The sequence below is a fragment of the Cricetulus griseus genome, chromosome 5 (genome assembly GCF_003668045.3).
Source record: "Cricetulus griseus strain 17A/GY chromosome 5, alternate assembly CriGri-PICRH-1.0, whole genome shotgun sequence".
NCBI lineage: Eukaryota > Metazoa > Chordata > Mammalia > Rodentia > Cricetidae > Cricetulus > Cricetulus griseus.
In genome coordinates, this window is record NC_048598.1 from 116,632,390 (window position 1) to 116,650,950 (window position 18,561).

General features: G+C 47.1%; 2 protein-coding genes across 5 annotated transcripts in view; one reads left to right on the forward strand and one right to left on the reverse strand.

Moving 5' to 3' along the window:
- Positions 1 to 2,595: 2,595 nt before the first annotated feature.
- On the reverse strand, positions 2,596 to 13,157 carry Gstz1 (glutathione S-transferase zeta 1). 4 transcript variants are annotated; one of them, XM_035445206.1, is made up of 10 exons: positions 13,022 to 13,122; positions 9,722 to 9,860; positions 9,426 to 9,477; positions 8,225 to 8,292; positions 7,520 to 7,600; positions 7,085 to 7,210; positions 5,391 to 5,469; positions 4,815 to 4,867; positions 3,829 to 3,878; positions 2,596 to 3,300 (listed from the first exon to the last, which is right to left on the reverse strand). In XM_035445206.1, the coding sequence occupies exons 2-10, from the start codon at positions 9,731 to 9,733 to the stop codon at positions 3,174 to 3,176; spliced, it is 648 nt and encodes a 215-aa protein (XP_035301097.1). In that variant the 5' UTR covers positions 9,734 to 9,860; positions 13,022 to 13,122; the 3' UTR covers positions 2,596 to 3,173. The 4 variants fall into 4 exon arrangements, with proteins under 4 accessions (XP_035301097.1, XP_027274405.1, XP_027274409.1 ...); XM_027418604.2 differs by lacking the exon at positions 9,722 to 9,860 and having other exon boundaries at positions 13,022 to 13,143; XM_027418608.2 differs by lacking the exons at positions 9,426 to 9,477; positions 9,722 to 9,860 and having other exon boundaries at positions 13,022 to 13,157.
- Positions 13,158 to 13,211: 54 nt separating this feature from the next.
- The window catches only part of Pomt2 (protein O-mannosyltransferase 2), a 46,318-nt gene continuing 40,968 nt past the window's right edge, over positions 13,212 to 18,561 (forward strand). The window contains exon 1 of the mRNA XM_027418603.1: positions 13,212 to 13,698. Within this exon, the coding sequence (XP_027274404.1) occupies positions 13,241 to 13,698 (458 nt within the window). The 5' untranslated portion in view covers positions 13,212 to 13,240. The remainder of the gene's footprint in view (positions 13,699 to 18,561) is intronic.

An 18,561-nucleotide genomic window follows, 5' to 3' on the forward strand; every position in this document is an offset into this window, starting at 1 on the left:
TTGCTTTACTCCTCCTGAAGTATTTGCTGAGACTCATTGCTCCCATGGGATTGGAACACCTTCCTCATGTAATCCGGTGTTGGACCACTCCAATGGTGTGTTCTTCCTCTGCTGTGGCTATGCTGGCCCCAGGAACTGTATTGGGTCCTTCTGTGGCCCCAGGCACACCAGACACACAAGTGTCTGCTGATTTTCACAAATCTGACAAATGAGATGGAAATAAAGGATTTTGGCCACTCGGCATTTTGAGAGAGGCCCCTTTTGAGAAATGCCCCTTACAAATGTGATGGTCATTGATGCGATTTGAATGTTTGTGACAACTCCAAAATTCACAGAGAGATGTAATTCCCAATGCATCAGTATTAAGAGGTGAGGCCTTTAGGAGATGATTTGGCATTAAAGGCTCTGCCTTAGTAAACAGGGTTTAGTATTTTATAAAGCAAATAGGAAGGAACTACTTTGGATCTTTTTTGTTCCTCTCAGCCAGGGATACAGCATCAATGGCACTATCCTGGAATCAGTAGACTTCACCTGATAGAGAACCACCTTCATCTTGGACTTTCTGTCCTCCAAAATTGACAGAAAATAAATTCTCTTTTCTTTTTTTATTTAAATTAGAAACAAGCTTGTTTTACATGTCAAACCCAGTTCCCTCTCCCTCCCCTCCTCCCCTGCCCCCCACTGGCACCCTATCCCATCCCCTTTCTGCTCTCCAAGGAGGGTGAGGCCTTCCATGGGGGAATCTTCAAAGTCTGTCATACCATTTGGAGCAGGACCTAGACCCTCCCCATGTGTCTAGCTCAGCTACTATTATAAAGGAAAGCACAGAAAATAATTTTCTATCCTTTATAAATTATCCAGTCTCAGATATGTTGTTATAGAGGTACAAACACACCAAGATAGTCTTGTGTTGGATGATAGATCTCACCCTTGAACTTAAGAATTTATTTGATGACTTGAGTTGGAAGAGTAGGTAGTTTAAAAAAAAACAACTCTGTTTAGAAACATAATTATTACTAAGCATTGTAGCCATCTGGCTTATCTGCTGGAGAAAGTGCACGCTATCTAGGGGAAACATTTGTACCTTTATGATCTTCTAGGACCTCCAAAGATGAACTACAGGGCAAAGGGGAAGGGCATATTCCAACTTAGCATACTGGTAGGGGGCAAGGCCAGGCTCAGGGCTTGATGAAGAATGAACAACCCCAGGGCTGGAGAGATGGCTTAGCAGTTAAGAGCACTGGGTGTTCTTCCAGAGGATTAAGTTTCAATTCCCAGCACCCACATGGCTACTCACAAATGTCTGTAACTCCAGTTCCAGGGGATGCAACATCCTCATACAGACATACATGCAGGCAAAACACCAATGCACATAAAAAATTAAAATAAATTAATAAATACTGAGTGGCCCAGGGTTTCTGGTTTAGTGTTTGATCTGGTGAGTTTCTTATGGAGATACCAGGTAGGTCTTACCCATCCAGATCTAGAATAATTTAGGAAAAGGTTCCATATGGCAGAAGGGCAGGCCAGGTATGCCACGGAGCTCCCTCATTGCCATATCTACCTTCCTTTACTTCCCTCTGGCTTTGTTGAGACAAAAGCTGTCTGGCGAGAAAGAATGGTCATCCCAGAGCTCAGAGCCCATGGAATCTAAAGGAAAGGCCACAAAGGAGGGAACAGAATGAGGAAAGAAGTGCCCTGGGACTGAGCTGGAAAAAAGTTGAGAACAATGCTTCTACTCAAACAAGACACACAGACGTCAGTTTCCTGTTTAACCTCAGCAGCACAGGAGAAATTAAACAGCAGGTTTGGATGACAAAAGGTCATTTTGATTTCCACTGCACACTACCTCAGTCTTCAACATTGCCAGGTATTGGGACTTGCCCTTCCTAGGGCAGCAAGTGATGAAGTGTCACCCAGGTAATCTGAGCTGGAATTGGTCAAGCTGTCTACACTGCACATGAAGGAGGCCATTTCTCATTTCCAGAGTCATGCACATTGGATTTCATCAAAGGGCCTGATCCTGGGACTAGTTTGGAGGTGGGTTCTCCTTAGGATGAGTAACTGGGTGGGAAGGGCCTGCTAGCCCTCTCCTGTCAGTGCTGGTGCAGGCATGTCACAGGAGTGCAGTGCTTTGCTCTAGGAACTCAGCTGGTCACTAGACACTCTGTGCTTATTAACTCGTCCCTCCCCAGATCCAGTCTAGTTCTCTCCAGCAGGCTGTGCTTGCTTCTCTCACTTGCCTTTGGGTGTCAGGAGCCAAGCCTGCCACAGGAAGAGCAAAAGGCTAACAGACTTTCTAACTACGGAGTCCAGATGTGGTTTCTGGTTAGTGGGAAAGCTCAGCCCTACGGAACATGTTAGAGGCCTGCTTTCAACTAACTATGACTAAACTTAGTGTAAATGTTTTCTGGAGTCAAGTTTAATAAGAGTAGATAAGGAGGAGTTCAGGCTTCCCTGTGCCACTTAGGTAAATCTGCCAGGCATTTTTAACCAGCATCTTTACGTCATCTTCATGGCTGCCCCATGACAGATAGCAGGGGTCTTAGTTTCTTCTCTGTTGCTCTGTTAAAAAATACCCCGACAAAAGCGACATAAAGGAAAAAAGGTTTATTTTTCACTCATAGTTCCAGGTTACAGTCCACAATGGCAGGGAAGTCACAGCATCAGTGGGAGTGGCTGATCACACTGCATCCACAGTCAAGAGAAGTCAGCCTACACAACAGTGCTCAGCTCTTTCCCTCCTCTTATAGGCTCTGGGACCCTCCACCATCCATGATGGTCTTCCCACTGCAACATTACCAATATAACCCCCACACGTTCCTAAAGGCCCTTCTTCCAGGTGACTAGGTTTTTTCAAGTTGACAGCATTAGCCATTATAGCAGGTCATGTGTCTGCCCACACTCAATCCTAACATATGGCAGATGAGAGGATTAAGGAAGGATGAAGTTGAAGGGGAGATGTATCCTACTAATTTCATTTCTCTAGAGAAAACTCTAATACTGGGAGCCTCAAAGGAATGCCATGGACTCCCAAGAGTTTCTGCTACTTCTTGAGGGAAGAGGTCAAGTTCAAGTCCTCTGCTACAACTCACTCTTTTTTGAGCCTGTTCAGCTAACCCAGCATGTGAGCCCCGTTCCCTTCCCTGTACCAGTGGGGAATGGTTTGGGAGCTATGCCCTCAGCTCAGCAGGTGTATCTGGCTGTCGACAGGGGTGAGACACTTGGAAAGCCTCTAGGGCCAGCAGGGCTTTGTTGATGTGACTGATGGTAGGGTAGGGGCTGAGGTCCACCTTGAACCTGTGGCAGAGAAACATTCATAAGCCAGGGTTTCCAAAGACACTGCCATGGGCAGTGGGGAAAGCGGAGGCAGGGCTGAAGAGGTCCAGAGGTTGCAGGGCAAGGCCAGAAAGCAGTCCTGCCACCTGTCCCATCACCCACATTACCCTTTTTGTAGGGGAGGGAATGCACTGCACATGTCTATATCCTAAATAGCAAGCATGACCTGTCCAGCAGGCCAATGGAGGGAACTCGAAGAGCTCACTTCTAAGAAGACACTCCACATTTGGGTACAGGAAGCAGGTATTCTTGGGGGTGTTTCCCTTAGATAAGCCACCTCCTCTTAGGAAAAAGAGCTGTCTATACAGAACCACTCAGGCTCCAGTGGGCATGGTAGAGACATTTCAGTGATTCATCTGCCATGTCTATGCTAAGCCAAGGCAGCAGGCGTGGCTCCCCGGCAGTTAAAGAAGGGTTCACATGAGATAGTGGATGCAGAGGCCCTGACAGGAGGGGGACATGAAGGAAGGTGGCAGAGCTTTCTCTTACCTTTCAGCATTTGCCACTTGGGGCACTAAGCACACATCAGCCATGGACACCTGAAAGAAGGCCAGGGGAGTTGGCACAAGGATAATCACCCCAGACTTACTGGCAAGGCTCACTGCATCCACTGCTGACTGTACCAGGGCTGCCAATCCAACTTCCTATCTGCTTCCAGTTTTTCAAACATCCCTATCACCCACCCACTCTCTCCTCTGGAGCTGTCCCTGTCCCCTGGAGCTGTAGCACTTCTCCCATGCCATGCTCTAGTTTCCGTGGCAACCAACCCTGTGGTAGCCAGAGAAGGCCTGATTGCGTTGGTGGTGGTCAGTGTGCTTGTTGAAGCCACCACCACTACGGACTTAGTGAGGACTCCCAGCAGAGAAGGAACCATGAAACCAGACTACCACGGGTCCAATGCCTTAGTTTGCAGTTGTCAAGGGTTCCTTAATCCTACAGTCTCTGGCTTCGAAGGAAGGGAGACATTTAGTCTAACCCAGCTGATGCCTGGACCACCTCACCGGCTTAGAAGTATGCTCTTCTGGCTTGGATACCTCACATTACCTCTAGGGCAGGGGTTCCCAACCTTCCCAATGCTGCAACCCTTTAACACAGTTCCTCATGCTGTGCTGACCCCAACCATAAAGTTATTTCACTGCTAGTTTATAACTGTAATTTTGCTACTGTTCTGAATCGGAATGTAAATACCTGATATCTAGGATATCTGATATGCGAACCTGTGTGAGAAAGGGTTAACTGAACCCCAAAGGGTTCACTGCCCACAGGTTGAGAGCCACTGCTCTAGAGGCAGTAGAGGAGTGAGCTGAGGTGTTTCCACACACTAACTGCCCAGAGCAGAGGTTTGGACCAAGAGGCTGGTTCCAGGTCCCCCTTCAGGTATCTCCTTAGGATAAAGAGATGACTGGGTCTAAGTGGGAGAATGACAGTCTGGGGTCAGCACGAAGGCCACAGTGGGCAGGTCTGGGGACACTTACCTCATCTCCTACACAGTACTTCCCTGCTGTGCTCTGCAGAATCTGCTCCAGAGCTGTGGGGAGGCCACATGGATAACAGTTACATCCTCTCAGGGCTTGGCTGTGGCCTCGCCATAGCTATGGAATAGGCGGACATTTCAGTGATAGGCTAGGGCATGGGGCAGAGTCTGGTGTAGGCGATGACAGCCAGGACTAAGAATAATGTTTTCCATGGTTTCTCTGTCTATTCTCAGAACAGACAAGACTTGCAGCTGGCCAAGGCAACAGCTCTCACAGACAGCCTAGCATTCTGAGGACAGGCACTATTGGCTGGGGTGCTCAGTGAAATAGAGGTTGGGCACCAACAAACACTGTGGGACTATTGGCCCCCAGGTCTGGGGTTCACAGAAATTCTGGAGCTTAAAGCTATCCTTGAGGACCTACCCAGCCTACCACCTTCCTGTCCATGGTCCTCTCACCCACCCCACTGTCAAGATCAAAGCAGCCTTTGAAAGTGGTTCAGATGCCCAGAGCCACGTGTGTGAGGGGCATTTCTCTGAGAAGTTGCTTTGACAGCTCAGAAGAGTAAGAACTCACCATTAAAGCCAGAAGTGATAGCCCTCTGTGCCCAAGGCATCTGGTTCTCCTGTCCCACTTGCTTCAGGACAGACAGGTTCTGTACAGCTCAAGAGAACAAAAAAGAAATGATTGCTCTGGAAGCCAGCTTGAGTCTGTCCCTTTGAGGCTTGTCCCTCTGTCAAGCCTCTGCATGGAAGCTCAGTGTCCGTCTGCTCTAAATGTTCACCTGTCCCACTCGCCTCTGGGCTACACAGGACCTTCCTTCCATCAGGTCTGTGAAGTTGGAAGTAGCCACCTTCTTAGGCTGCCCCAGTTGTCCCAAGCATTCTGAAAGCAATGTGGTTTTTGGTAGCAATATGCAAGAGTAGGGACATTGGATGATGGCATGACCGACAGATGCAGCCACAAGCCAAGGCCTGTTACTCTTGCACCCAATACTCTCCCCTACTTGGTCTCTTGAAAAGAGACTGTGTGACACTGGGGGCAGGTGGGGGGAACAGGACAGTCCCAAGGGACACGTCAGTTTGGGACTGGGGTGAGGCAGGTGTGTAGGTGTGTTGGACTAGCTTCTAGTGATTATGACTAAGGTGCAATCCCCATTGTTAAAAACAGCAAGATGTGGGGGCGGGCTGGAGAGATGGCTCAGAGGTTGAGAGCACTGACTGCTCTTCCAGAGGTCCTGAGTTCAATTCCTAGCAACCACATGGTGGCTCACAAACCATCTATAAAGAGATCTGATTCCCTCTTCTGACCTGCAGGCATACATGCAGGCAGAACATTGTATACATAATAAATAAATTAAAAAAAAAACACAGCAAGATGTCACAGGAGTCGAGGCACAGGTACACAAGGGTCTGAGCTTGGTCCTTGCTTGATACTACTTAGCTACATCACCCTGCAAAGTCACTGCTCCTTTTTTAGAGCCATTACCTTACAAAGTAGAAGTTGGCACAGTTAAATGGTTTTAATACTTGCCTTTCTACTTTACAGGTAAATACTTACTTTAAAAACAAACAAACAAAAAACCTCATAAGAACCCCAATATTGGCATACTCTAGAGTTAGGGGTTTAGGTCTAGACTCAGGAAAACAGCAGATATAGCAATAAAGCAATTTACATGGACTTTCTTGGTTTCTCAGTGGTTATGAAAAGTTCTGTTTACATTATGCTGATCTACTGAACATACAGAGTCGCTATGCCTGGAAATGTATCTTAATTTTAAAATAATTTATTACTAAATACACTAATGATGAAAAATCAGTAGAAAATGACAATAGACCTGCTTAATGAAGGGCTGCTATAACTCTTCAACTTGTAACAATCAAATAAAAATCTAAAATGTGATTATCTGTGAAACACAGTAAAGCAAAGTATGGTAAAGCAAGGCCTATCTGCGTATATGACACAGAGAAGATGAGCAGGCGCTGCCCAGGATGGAGCTGGAGGCTGTACCTAGGCCTGCTACCCTGCCTCTTTCCCCCGCCTCAAACATGTCTATGCTACTAGGTCTAGGAGTAGAGTTGGAAACCTACACTGATGAAAGGTTTCTGGGATTCCTGCCCACTTCTGCCATGTGGGCTAGGTCAAGGCCCCTGCGAGTTTTTCTTTGTTCCCCTGCTTCCCCCACCTACCTCACGGTGGTGGCTCAATCACAGTGAGTATGGAAGGGATGAGTGACAGTGTACAAGGGTGCAGATGTAATAGGGCCTAACCTGAATGGGCTGGATGCCACTAGCGATGAGGTCAGAAATCATGCGCACAATGGCTTTTTTCTTTGGGTCCTGAGGCAGGAGACGTGGGGTGGGCCGAGTTTCTTCCAGGTACTCCATGATGGCCAGCTGTCCAGAGGGAACATTGAGGCAGGGAGAGGGCTTGGGATCCTTGGACCCCAAGAGGGCAAAGGCCAGCAAACTACCCTTTCCCAGTGGTACCACTACCTCCTTCGCCCTCCTCAACTGAAGCATGGCAAAGGTCCTTTGGGGGACCTTGGTGAACTTGGTTCTCCATGTGCTCAACCTTCCTCTCTCTTTCCCTCTACCATGCACTCATTGAGCCCCTATTATGCTTCGGTTTGGCCTCTTGTGGGTTAGGAAGAGATGTCAGGTCCTTTCACTCACAGCCCTGCCACTCCCAAGCCCTCTACTCACTGACTGGCCAATGGTGATTCCGTCGATCTTCAGGATTGGCACTTGTTTCATGGGATTCAGGGTCTGAAATTCCTCTGAGAACTGTGGAGACAAGGCCATGGAGGACTAGGTGCCCTATCTTAACTTGCCTAGAGCAGGCCCAAGCAAGTAGGAACACTGTAGGCTTACCACCAATCCATATTTCTCATCTTGGAGAAGAACTTGACTCCTAAGGCCAGGCTAATCTCTGGGGATTCACACAGTATCCTAGACCCCTAAAGTACAAGTTTCACCCCAATGGTTTTAGCTGTCAAGCCTCCCCCCTCCCCCCATTCGAGATAGGGTTTCTCTGTGTAACCCTGTCTGTGCTGGAACTCAGAGATCTAGCTGCCTCAGCCTGTAAAGGCATGTGCCACCACTGCCCACCTTCTTCCTGTACCCTTTAATGTGGCCACTAAGTCAGCTCCTACCTCGGTCATCCATTGAGAGGGTCTAGTACAGGGAAAAGTCCCTTTATCACCTATCCTCATAAAGTCAGGCACTGATCTCAGTACCCTGATCCCTTCTCATGGCTCCCATTGCTTCTCAGGAGAACCAGCAGCAGCCTCCTCAGTTACAAGAACCACTAAACACAGGTTTCCGTCCAGCGCACAGCCAGTGCTCCATCCACCTGGTACCTCTTCAAGGTCCAATTCTCATATTGTGGGCCTGGGACAGCTTCCTTACCTGTTGCCCCCCATCCTTTATGAGGTTGATGGGCACTATTTCATAGTCAATGCCTTTCAGTGCCAGAGCTAGGAGAGACCAGAGCGGAGTTAGGGGATGACTTCTGGTTAGACTTTCAAAGACATTCCTCCAAGGGCAACGCCAGGAGCCTCCTCCCTGCTGGTCAGCTCTACTTTGGAATGAAAGTAATTTAGCCTGAAAGAGGCTCTACAAAGACAGCACTAATACTGCTTTGGCTCCCGGCTCAGTCATGGTAGTGCCTCTGGGGTCCAGGACTGTGGATAGGTGACAGTCACTGATGATGGCTCTGCAGTTAGGGCAAGACTGGAGATGGCTGCCTAGGTGCAAATCCTACCTCATTCAATTGTTAGGTGTATGGCCTTGGGCAAGTAACTTAATGAGTTTCTTTGCCTCGGTTTCCCTAGTGTGACAAGCAGCACTGTAGTAGCTGAAAGTGAGGGATATGGCTAGGAGTTTAACTTACTGGAAGGATATGAGCTTTGCATGGTCAAGGCTCTTTGTTCAATTGCTGGTGCCAAATCAAAGCAAATGAACATGGACTTGAGCCAGACTACATGGTTCAAACTTCAGGTTTTCCTCTTAGCAGCTGCATGATGGAGGGAAGATTACTTAACCTTTGTGCCTTGTCTCGTTTGCACAATGGGGACACTTACAGTCCCTCCTTCCCATGATCATCGAGGTGAAAAGGGAGTCAAGCACACAAAAACACTGGGCACAAGAGTTCTTTGGTACACAGTGCTATGGCAGTGACCTTTGCCAGCAGTGTGCTCACTGGAGGAGTGAAGTGTCAGACTCGGCCTAAAGCAGAGAGCTCTAGGTCCTGCTCTCCCGAAGTCTGTGGCCAACTCCAAACAGTTCTGTTTGATTAACCAGATCAAATAAGAACAGAGGGAGGCCAGCTGCTCCCCTGCGAGTTACCAGGGACCTCTGGATCTTGTGAACCTACTCTGAGCATGGTTGCTAAGGGGCCTTGGAGTGCAGCGGGACAGAGGTAGCACCACGGAGGGGGAAAACACCCCCCTCTTCCCACTCCCACAGTCCTCTTGTTGGACTTTTGGGGTGGAAGTGCCATTCAGAGATAGAGGCTCCAGGAGAACAGGGATGCTGGTGAGTGGGAGGTGTATTATGTGTGTGGGTGAAGCCCTCTGCTACCCCACCCCTCCAGAAGCTAAGCTCTTACCTATTCGAACTCTCCATGAACAGGAGCTTCGGAAATAGGAATAGAGGACAGGCTGAGGAGAGAGAGAGGATGAGGGTGGACATTAACTTCGGCTTGGCTTTCTGGCCATAGGGGCCTGCTGGAAGCAGGCACAAGTTCCCCAGGCAAAAGGCCCCAAGCACTATTTCTTCCTATTGCATTAGTCAGGCATGTATCTTGACAACTCAGGCCTGACCTGGGTCCTAGTGCTGCTATGAGTTCCTGAGGTACAAGTGTCGCTCCAGAAGAAGCAGCTTTTGAGTGAGTGCTAGCCTTACCTTGCCAGTCATAGTGCTGTTGCCTCCCAAGGAAAGTCTTCTCTCAGAGAGCTGTGAGGCAGAGGGGGAGGAGCCCAAAGGGGTGGGTCCCAGGAGCCAATGGGAAAGCAGGCTAACAGGCACCAGAGGATCCTGGACTCTGGTCAGAAATGGCATCTTTTCAACTTGTGGGAGGTTTCTTTTATTCTTTTTTTTTTTTTTTTTAAGATTTATTTATTGCCGGGCATTGGTGGTTCACGCCTTTAATCCCAGCACTCAGGAGGCAGAGGCAGGTGGATCTCTGTGAGTTCCAGGCCAGCCTGGTCTCCAGAGCGAGTGCCAGGATAGGCTCCAAAGCTACACAGAGAAACCCTGTCTTGAAAATCCAAAAAAAAAAAAAAAATTATTTATTGTATATGAATGCTCTATCTGTATGTATGCCTTTATGCCAGAAGAGGGCATCAGATCCCACTATAGATGGTTGTGAGCCTCCATGTGGTTGCTGGGAATTGAACTCAGGACTTCTGGAAGAACAGCCAGTGCTCTTAACCTCTGAGCCATCTCTCCAGCCCAGTTTCTTCTATTTTTGGTTGCGGCAAGTTTGGCACGAGGGCATAGAGTGTAGACTGGCTCTGACGTAAAGTCTACAGTGAAATGGGTTCAAAGTGGGCAGACTCAAGAGTCCAGACCTGGATCAGGAAGCAGTGGTATATGACCTGAGACAAATCCCTGCTTTCTCTGTTCGTCAGCTCCTCTGCTTATAAAACAAAAGGCTGCCCTAAAATGATGACAGCAGTTCCTTTCACCCTCGTAGAGAGCAGCTTCTTATTTATTGCTGCTTTGCTATCACCTCGAAGCTGTCTACTCCCAGATGGCCTCATAAGAATAGGTGGCAGGGGCCGGGTGGTGGCACACACATCTTTAATCCCAGCACTAGGGAGGTAGAGGCAGATCCAGGAGATCTCTGAGTTTGAGATCAGTCTGGTCTACAAGAGCTAGTTCTAGGACAGGCTCCAAAGAGAAACCCTGTCTCGGGAAAGACAAAAAATAAGTGGCAGATGCGCCCATTTGCCACAAAGGTGAGATTGCAAGCTGGTGGTTCACAAGGGCCCTGTCTGGGTTTCACAGTATCCAATGGCTCCTCACTTATAAGTGTCCTACTTAATAACTTTCCAACCTTATAATGAGAAAGTGATATGCGCCTGGTTTAGAAACTGTACCTCAAATCTTGAATTTTGGTCTTTCCCCAGGCTGAGGGTGACATTTAGCTACAGCTTGGTGACTCAGGATTACTGAGACACTGACCCTGAGAGACTGACAAACATGATTAGAATTGGCGAAGAATGCCTTATGTAATGTGTGTTATACACCGACTGTACCAAGGGTGACCAAAGTCACGGTAGTTGCTACTACTCTCCTTATGGCCCTTAAGGAGGAAACCCAATCTCTTAGGCAATTTTTGTTCTTATCTAGTGGTAATTATACAGCATAGTCTTGTACTTCAGGTTATACCTTCAAAGACCTCCAAGAGATGCCTGGAATCATATACTACCCAAACCCTATATCTATTATTTTTTTCTTACACATTACCTTAGTTCCTTTTCCTGTTGCTATGATAAAATACTGTGATAAAGGCAGCCTATAGAAAAATGGTTTATTTTGGCTTATAACTCAAGATACAGTCCATCATGAGGAGAGGGGTGAATTAAGACAGTAGCCTGAAACAGCTGGTACCACCCCAGCCACAGCTGGAAACAGAACAATGAGTGAATGTGTGTTGTTGCTCAGCTAACTTCACCCTTTCATGGGCCCAGACCCAACCCAGTGTGTCACCTTCCCTTGTCAATTAATCTATTAATGATAACCCTTCACATATATGACCAGAGGATAGCCTGAGAAACTTTCTCACAAGTGTGTCTGAAGGCTGGTCTCCTATATGGTTTAGCTCCTGTCAAATTGACACCAACCACCACATACATACCAACATACATACCTAACTAAGGTTTGATTTATGAATTAGATACCATAAGAGATTACCAATAAAAATGAAATAGGATGATTTTAATAATTTACTATAATAAAATTGCACAGACCACTACTCCTGAGCTTTGTGGTCAAGGGTTGCTCACACAAGCACTGTACTATCTCCACAGCCTAGCCACTAACACATCTACTACATGGCTAATAGGTGGGTAGTGTAGATAGCATGGATGTACTAGACAAAGGGACAATTCACTGCCCTCTGCTGTGTGACAGTTCATCACCACTACTCGGAAAGGCTTGCCGTTTGGAACTTTGCCTCTGAACTTTTCCAGGTAACTGAGGTTTCCTTTAACAATGGTTGACCACAGATAAGGAAATCATGGGAAGAAAAATAACAGCTAGGCACCGACTGCAAACCATCCGGTAATATTTGCTCTTGCACAGCTCTACATTTTACTATCAGGTAGAACGTCCATTTAATCAGCGCACCTGGAAGACTTGTGTTTCCAACTCAAATACGCATTCTGATTAGTCTGGCAATTTTAAATTTACTTGCAGTTTTGCAGCTGGGGGTAGATTCAGCCCATGCTAGGCGCTACTACATCGGAGCTACATACCTCCCCAGCTGTTTTTATACCGTTTGGTATATGATTAAAATCCCGAAAATCGCTTCTGTATGTGGAAAATCTATACAATATTAACCTGATGCAGTGTCTGGTTGTACCATCTTCCCACACAACAGGCCTCAAATTTCATGCATGAGAGACTCAACAGAGTCCCTTATAAAACAGATTCTCAGCCCTGTCCCACCAATGGCTTAAACACAGCGGCTCTAGGATGGACGATTTAAACCAGGGAGGCTCCAGGCGAAGCTTGGACTTGGAAGGCCAAGGCAGGAGATTCGCGACTTCAAAGCCAGGCTGGACTACATAGCAAGACCTTGTTTCTTAAAACCAAAGCAACAAAACAAAGACAAAATTAAAACCCCGAGAAGCCAAGAAAAAGTGTCACATCTTCCCCTTGGTGCATGCCTGGACCAACACACCGGCCGAGGGGTGCACGCAGGGAATTGCAGACGGTCGTATGCACGCAGCAGGTAAGGGCACTAGTGGGCGCCACCCCGAACGCTGAGCCCCTTAGCATTCCCAGTTCAATCAGACCGACTCCTTAGCGCTCGGCGGCCAGCGCGCAGGTGCAGAGTGACCCGGCGCACAGCACGCCGGGAGTCGTTGTGGAGCCGTGCGAAGAGGCGCGCTCTCAGCACCACCCCCCCGCACCCCCCAGCTGTTCTCCGTGTGTCTAAGTAGCGACCCTCAACCCCGGAGGTGCGGCACAGACCTTCCCGGCTTGCATCTCGCACGTCGGCGGGCCAAGAAAGTCAGTTCTCGAGAAAAGGAGATGACTGAGGCCTAGCGGGGTCCAGATAGCGAGGGTTGGACTAAATGGGCTTCCCTCGGTCGTGTTGGCCCCGCCTCCCGCGCTGCTGGGAGTTGTAGTTCAAGAGCGCCCCGGGTCTCTCTATCTCTCTCTGTCCTTAACGTCCCTCCGCCTCCCGCAATGCTCTACGCCTCAGGCCGCTTCCTAGCGGTCCGGGCGGCCACCACACTTCCCGCCCCGCCCAGAGCCCGGGGCCCGGCGCTCCGCGGCAAGCGGAGGGAACTACAAATCCCAGGGCACCTCGAGACGCCCTCCTATGACTCCTTGACGGGGTTGCGGACAAGACCCAGCGCGCCTCCGGCCCGGAGGGTAATCCTCAGGAAGGGGAGGATGCCGCCGGCTATAGGCGGCGGCCTAGCGGGCTCCGAGCTGCGTCCCCGGAGGGGCCGCTGCGCGCCGCAGGCTGCCAGGGCCGTGGGCCGGGACGCGGCCCCCCAGGTTGCAGCACGGAGCCTTAAACGGCCTGCTTGGAGCTCGTGGCGCTTGGAGGCGGCAGGCCGGTGGGCCACGCTGGTTGTGGTGACTCTGCTGTCCTTCGCCACCCGCTTTCACCGGCTGGATCAGCCGGCGCACATCTGGTAAGTGGCAGAAGGGACTTGGCGGGCACCATGGCAACTGGGAGGGAGGGACGCCTCCCTGTGATTGGCCTGAGGGCACGAAGGGGGCGGGATTCACCGGAGGCAGGACAGGTCTGCGGTGCGAACTGAGGCGGGGGTCTTGAGGGGCGTGGGGTCGCTCCTTTATAAGTCCGGTCTCTGAGAAGAAAAGGTTTGCTCTGATGGGGGATAGTACGTCTCGGGATTTGCAGAAGAGGTTCTCACGTCTTCTAGACTACCTGGCTTTCAAATGGGGGCATTCGGAAAATAAGTAAATTCCTAAGAAAATAGTAAATTCATAGTACATATTTTCCCAAGGCCTGCTTTTCAAAGAAAAAAATCCTAAAAGAATTTTTAATTCTATAGAATAAAGACAATTTGGGTATCAAGGGATGGTGGCACAGATTCCGGGCAACAGGTCTGGTATGGTCCTCTGAGAATAGAATTTCTAGAAGGCTTTATTTTGTATGATAACAAATGCTGACTTGAGGCTGGGTTAAATTTCATTTTCTAAGCCCACAGAGTAACTTGGTATTTAGCTGGAAGGAAAGTTATATTTTCTATATCTCACCAAACAGAATCTTAGTGTAGACGGTGTCACAAATGGAACTTACTGGCAAAAAGGCAAGCAAAGCAAACACTCTCTCAGGGCCACTCTTCTTGGAAAGCAGTAGATTAGCTGTGAAACACTGCTGTTTAATGCCTGCTGGGAAATGCAACTACTGGGTTAGACTCAGAGGACTTTAGCACAAGGAGCAGAATGGATATCTGCATCTTTGGAGTTAGGTTTCTTCACCTCCTGTCAAGTCCCACTGGATGAAATGACATGCCCAAAGAGATGACTGCACCTGCAGTGGGTTGCATAAGAACCAAGAAATGACAAGTTTGGGGAATCTGTTTTATCACAAGCCATAAGTAACGGTGTTCTAGCAGGAGACATTGCCATATCTCTGATGTTTGTTTGTTGCAAGCACAGCCCTAAGAAATGGCCCAGGTAAAATGCTGTCAGGGCATTCTAGGAACATTCTTGGCCCATGTGTGGATGTACAAGACATTGATAGAGGACTCTCTCTCCCAACAGGCTTTATTACCCCTCAGTCACACACTGCCTGGGCTTCTAGCAGATGTTTCATGTTACTATGCAACTCTGTTAGCCACCCTGGGTAGTGTGGCTGACACAGGAAGGGACCAAATGGTTCAGTTAGTCTTATACAGTATTTAATTATGCCTACTGCCAGTGAAACTCCAAGCATCAGGATGATGCCAGCCTTTGGTATTTACCTCAGCTGTGTCTTTCAGGGTCTTGGATTTAGCCTCCTATGAATAAGTCCTGGCTAAGGGACAAGCAAGTCTTATTTCAGACAGCATGAATGTAGTCTAAGGGCAGTCTACTACCCATTAAGACCCGAGTATAACAGTTTAGATTGATTATTTTTGGCATCATTGCCAATAATTACAACACTTCATTAAAATGGTGCACCTCCCATGTCTAACGGAGAGACATTCGGAGGCCCATTCCCTATATACCAACATATTACCTAAAGAGATGCAGGTCATTTGGTTCAGTTTTATTTGGATCATCATGTAATTTGGTTTAGGCCTCCACTGCATTGGTTTGGCTAAGCCCTGTAGGCCATATCATTGAGTATTTGAAGCCTCAGTGACTATATGAGTATGACTAAGGTCCCTAGTACTTTAGAGAAGAGTACATGATGCACTACATAAAGTGAGACAAACAGAAATATGTGCCATCTGTGCATTAGCACACATACCAGGGAGCTGCTTTTTGAGGAGTTGGTACTGATGTCATCAGCCACATCAGAGTAGCTCGAGACTGTCCATGTCCATTCCCATACGTTTTTCTGTTTCCAGCTACAGGTTGAGTTACTATCATCAGCTGCCACTGAATGTAGGTGATGCATCTGAATGTTGCCAGGCTTTGGGGTTTGACTTAGGGGACAAAGAGAGAATCGTTTCCATTTGCTGTACATCCCCAGAACTCTAATGTCTTTCTTCCTCAGGTGTTGAGGTTGTTTCTGTCCTATAACTGCACCCATGATGGTTGTGTGTCCAATGCCAGTTTCTATTTGCCTTTTCTCCCATTGTACCCTATTTATTTCCAGATATTTTTACCACAGGCATTGGTTGAAAACTCACAGAGACCTATTGTGTCTTCTGTCTGACACAGGTGGGCATTGTGGGGAGACTTGTACTCAGCTAAGTGACATTGTCTTTCTGTTCTAGGCCATTTGGCTCCAGTAAGACAATCCAGGAGATGAAATGAGAATTAGAGTATTGTCACCTTTCTTACCCTTCTCTGCTGATCTAGAGCGTCGTTAAGAAGAAAGACATACCATGGTCATGGAAACCTCAGCTTTCCTAAGCAGCTTTGTACAGCCCAACTCCTTTTCTCTGATAATTACCCTATAGTGGTTAGGATGTCTTTTTTCAGATAAACACAAACCAAACACAAGCCAGAGAGAGAGTGCCCTGAGGCAGCAGGCTGGGGAGCCCAGAAAGAGCGCTCCCATGTCTGTCACCTCCTTAAGAATTCCCCACACCTTCACAGGCGTAGTCAAGCATACCTATAGCCGGCTCCTAGGAGGTGGGGCCACAGTGTCTCCCTACAATTCCTCTTTTAGTCTAAAAGAGGATTAAAATTTAATTGTGTAAATCATCCAAAATTAACAATCATAAAGGTGAAATACAAGAAGATACAATAATCTGCTATTGCACGTCCTAACTATGTCTATTCCGGCTAAGCCCCAAAGTCATGTGGAAAGGGTGTCCAACTTGAACACCTCCTTCCAATCCCAACTCTAAACGATAAGAAAGTTATTCCTAACTAGGTTTACACTACCCTAATAGACAATAATGGGGAATGGGGGCGTAGCATCTTCTAAGTTACTTCCTGCTGAAACGGGACAATGGTAGCCTTTAGGGGTCCTGTGGGAAAAAAATGTTAGTATAGTAAAAGTCTCTAATGGGTTATCTCTAGTCCATGTTAGATGGGATTTGCTTGATTGAAGATCTAGGTTGAAATCCTCAACTTGATTGAAGTCAGTACTCGAGGCTCTGGTCGGAGTGTCAGTTGAAACGGAGTAAGTTGGATCTAGTGCAGTCGAAGAGGTATGGCCCAATTCTTTTTCCCCCGAGCATCCAGGGATTGTCGTCAGGAGGGTCTTCATTGGCTGTATGGGACTCAAATATAAGTATTAGCAGAGAAATGTTTGCTTGCATATATGTATGTATGCTGGGAAAGACAACCATGGGAAAATGACAATTATGAGAGGATGTAGGCCTTGAAAGAAAGAGCCAAGAAAAGACAAAAGATAGTCCTCAAATTCTTCATTTATTCTGTATTACATCAATTGGCCTCTTGATATAATACAGAAACTCTAAAATTTAGTTAAACAACATGCTTGAATTTTAGGGGAGAAAAGCCAAATCCAACTCTAAATCCAGCATTGATTTAATTGAATAGGGACTAGGAATTGAAGAGAAATAGAGTTATTTGAGGGACAGCTGTAAAGTTTACTGTATGGCACGCTCCTTTTGTTTGATGGTTATACCTACCTTCTTTTCTTTAAGTATCTACCCATGCAGTATCCTTTCACTTCTGGAGGTGAGTTTTCTGTGAAGATAAAAACTTCCCTTTCCTTTGGGAGGCTTTCATTTAGTTTATGAGATATACCTCAGCAAATACCTGTTAGTCATGCTTGTTGAGAGGGTTGTCTTTTTCAACTCGAATCTTGATCAATTTTGATGGTATCCAAAGTTTTTCTTCTCCTGTGGAAACAAATGCAAAACCCCTACCCCAATGTAACACATGTCCAGGCTTCCATACCGAGGTCAGTACATCTTTGAAGTACACTGGTTGATTCAGTTCAGCAGTTTTTTCCGTAGTCCAGTGTCTTTTCGCAGCTGTTTGTCCTTTGTCATTGGCATTAAGAAAGTTTAGTGTCAATAAAGCATTATGCAACCTATGGTTGGGGGGGGGTTTCGACTTACCAGCTTGCCTATGGAGCATCTCCTTAAGTGTTCTATTAGATCTTTCAACAACTGCTTGTCCTGTAGGATTGTGTGGTATACCTGTGACATGCTTTATGTTATAATATTTGAAGAACTGTTCCATTTTTGTGGAGACATATGCTGGAGCATTGTCAGTTTTTATCTGTGCAGGTATACCCATAACTGCCATCACCTCTAGCAGGTGTGTAATAACAGAATCAGCTTTTTCAGAGTTGAGAGAAGTAGCCCATTGGAATCCTGAGAATGTGTCAATGGTATGATGCACATATTTCAAATTTCCAAATTCTGTAAAGTGAAAGACATCCATCTGCTAGATCTCATTCCTCTGAATGCCTTTAGGATTACAGCCTGCTGGCAGCAGAGTTTGGTTATAAAAGGAACAAGTAGGACAGTTTCTCACTATCTCCTTGGCTTGTTGCCAAGTGATAGAGAAGTCCTTCTTTAAACCTTTGATATTTACATGATGTTTTTTACGAAATTCTGAGGCTTCTAGCCCAGTGCCAATTAATAAATGATCAATCTCATCATTGCCTTGTGCTAGTGGGCCTGGCAGACCCATATGGGATCTGATATGCATAATGTACAGTGGGTTACTTCTGTTTCTGATTGTTTCCTGTAATTTTAAGAACAACGAGGTTAGTTCAGTATTATCAGGGACGAATTCTACAGTCTCTATGTGTAAGACGACTCTCTCTGCATATTGGGAATCAGTAACTATGTTAAGAGGTTCTGTGAAATCCATAAGCACCATGAGAATTGCATATAATTCTGCCTTCTGTACAGATGTGTATGGACTTTGATTACTTTACTTAC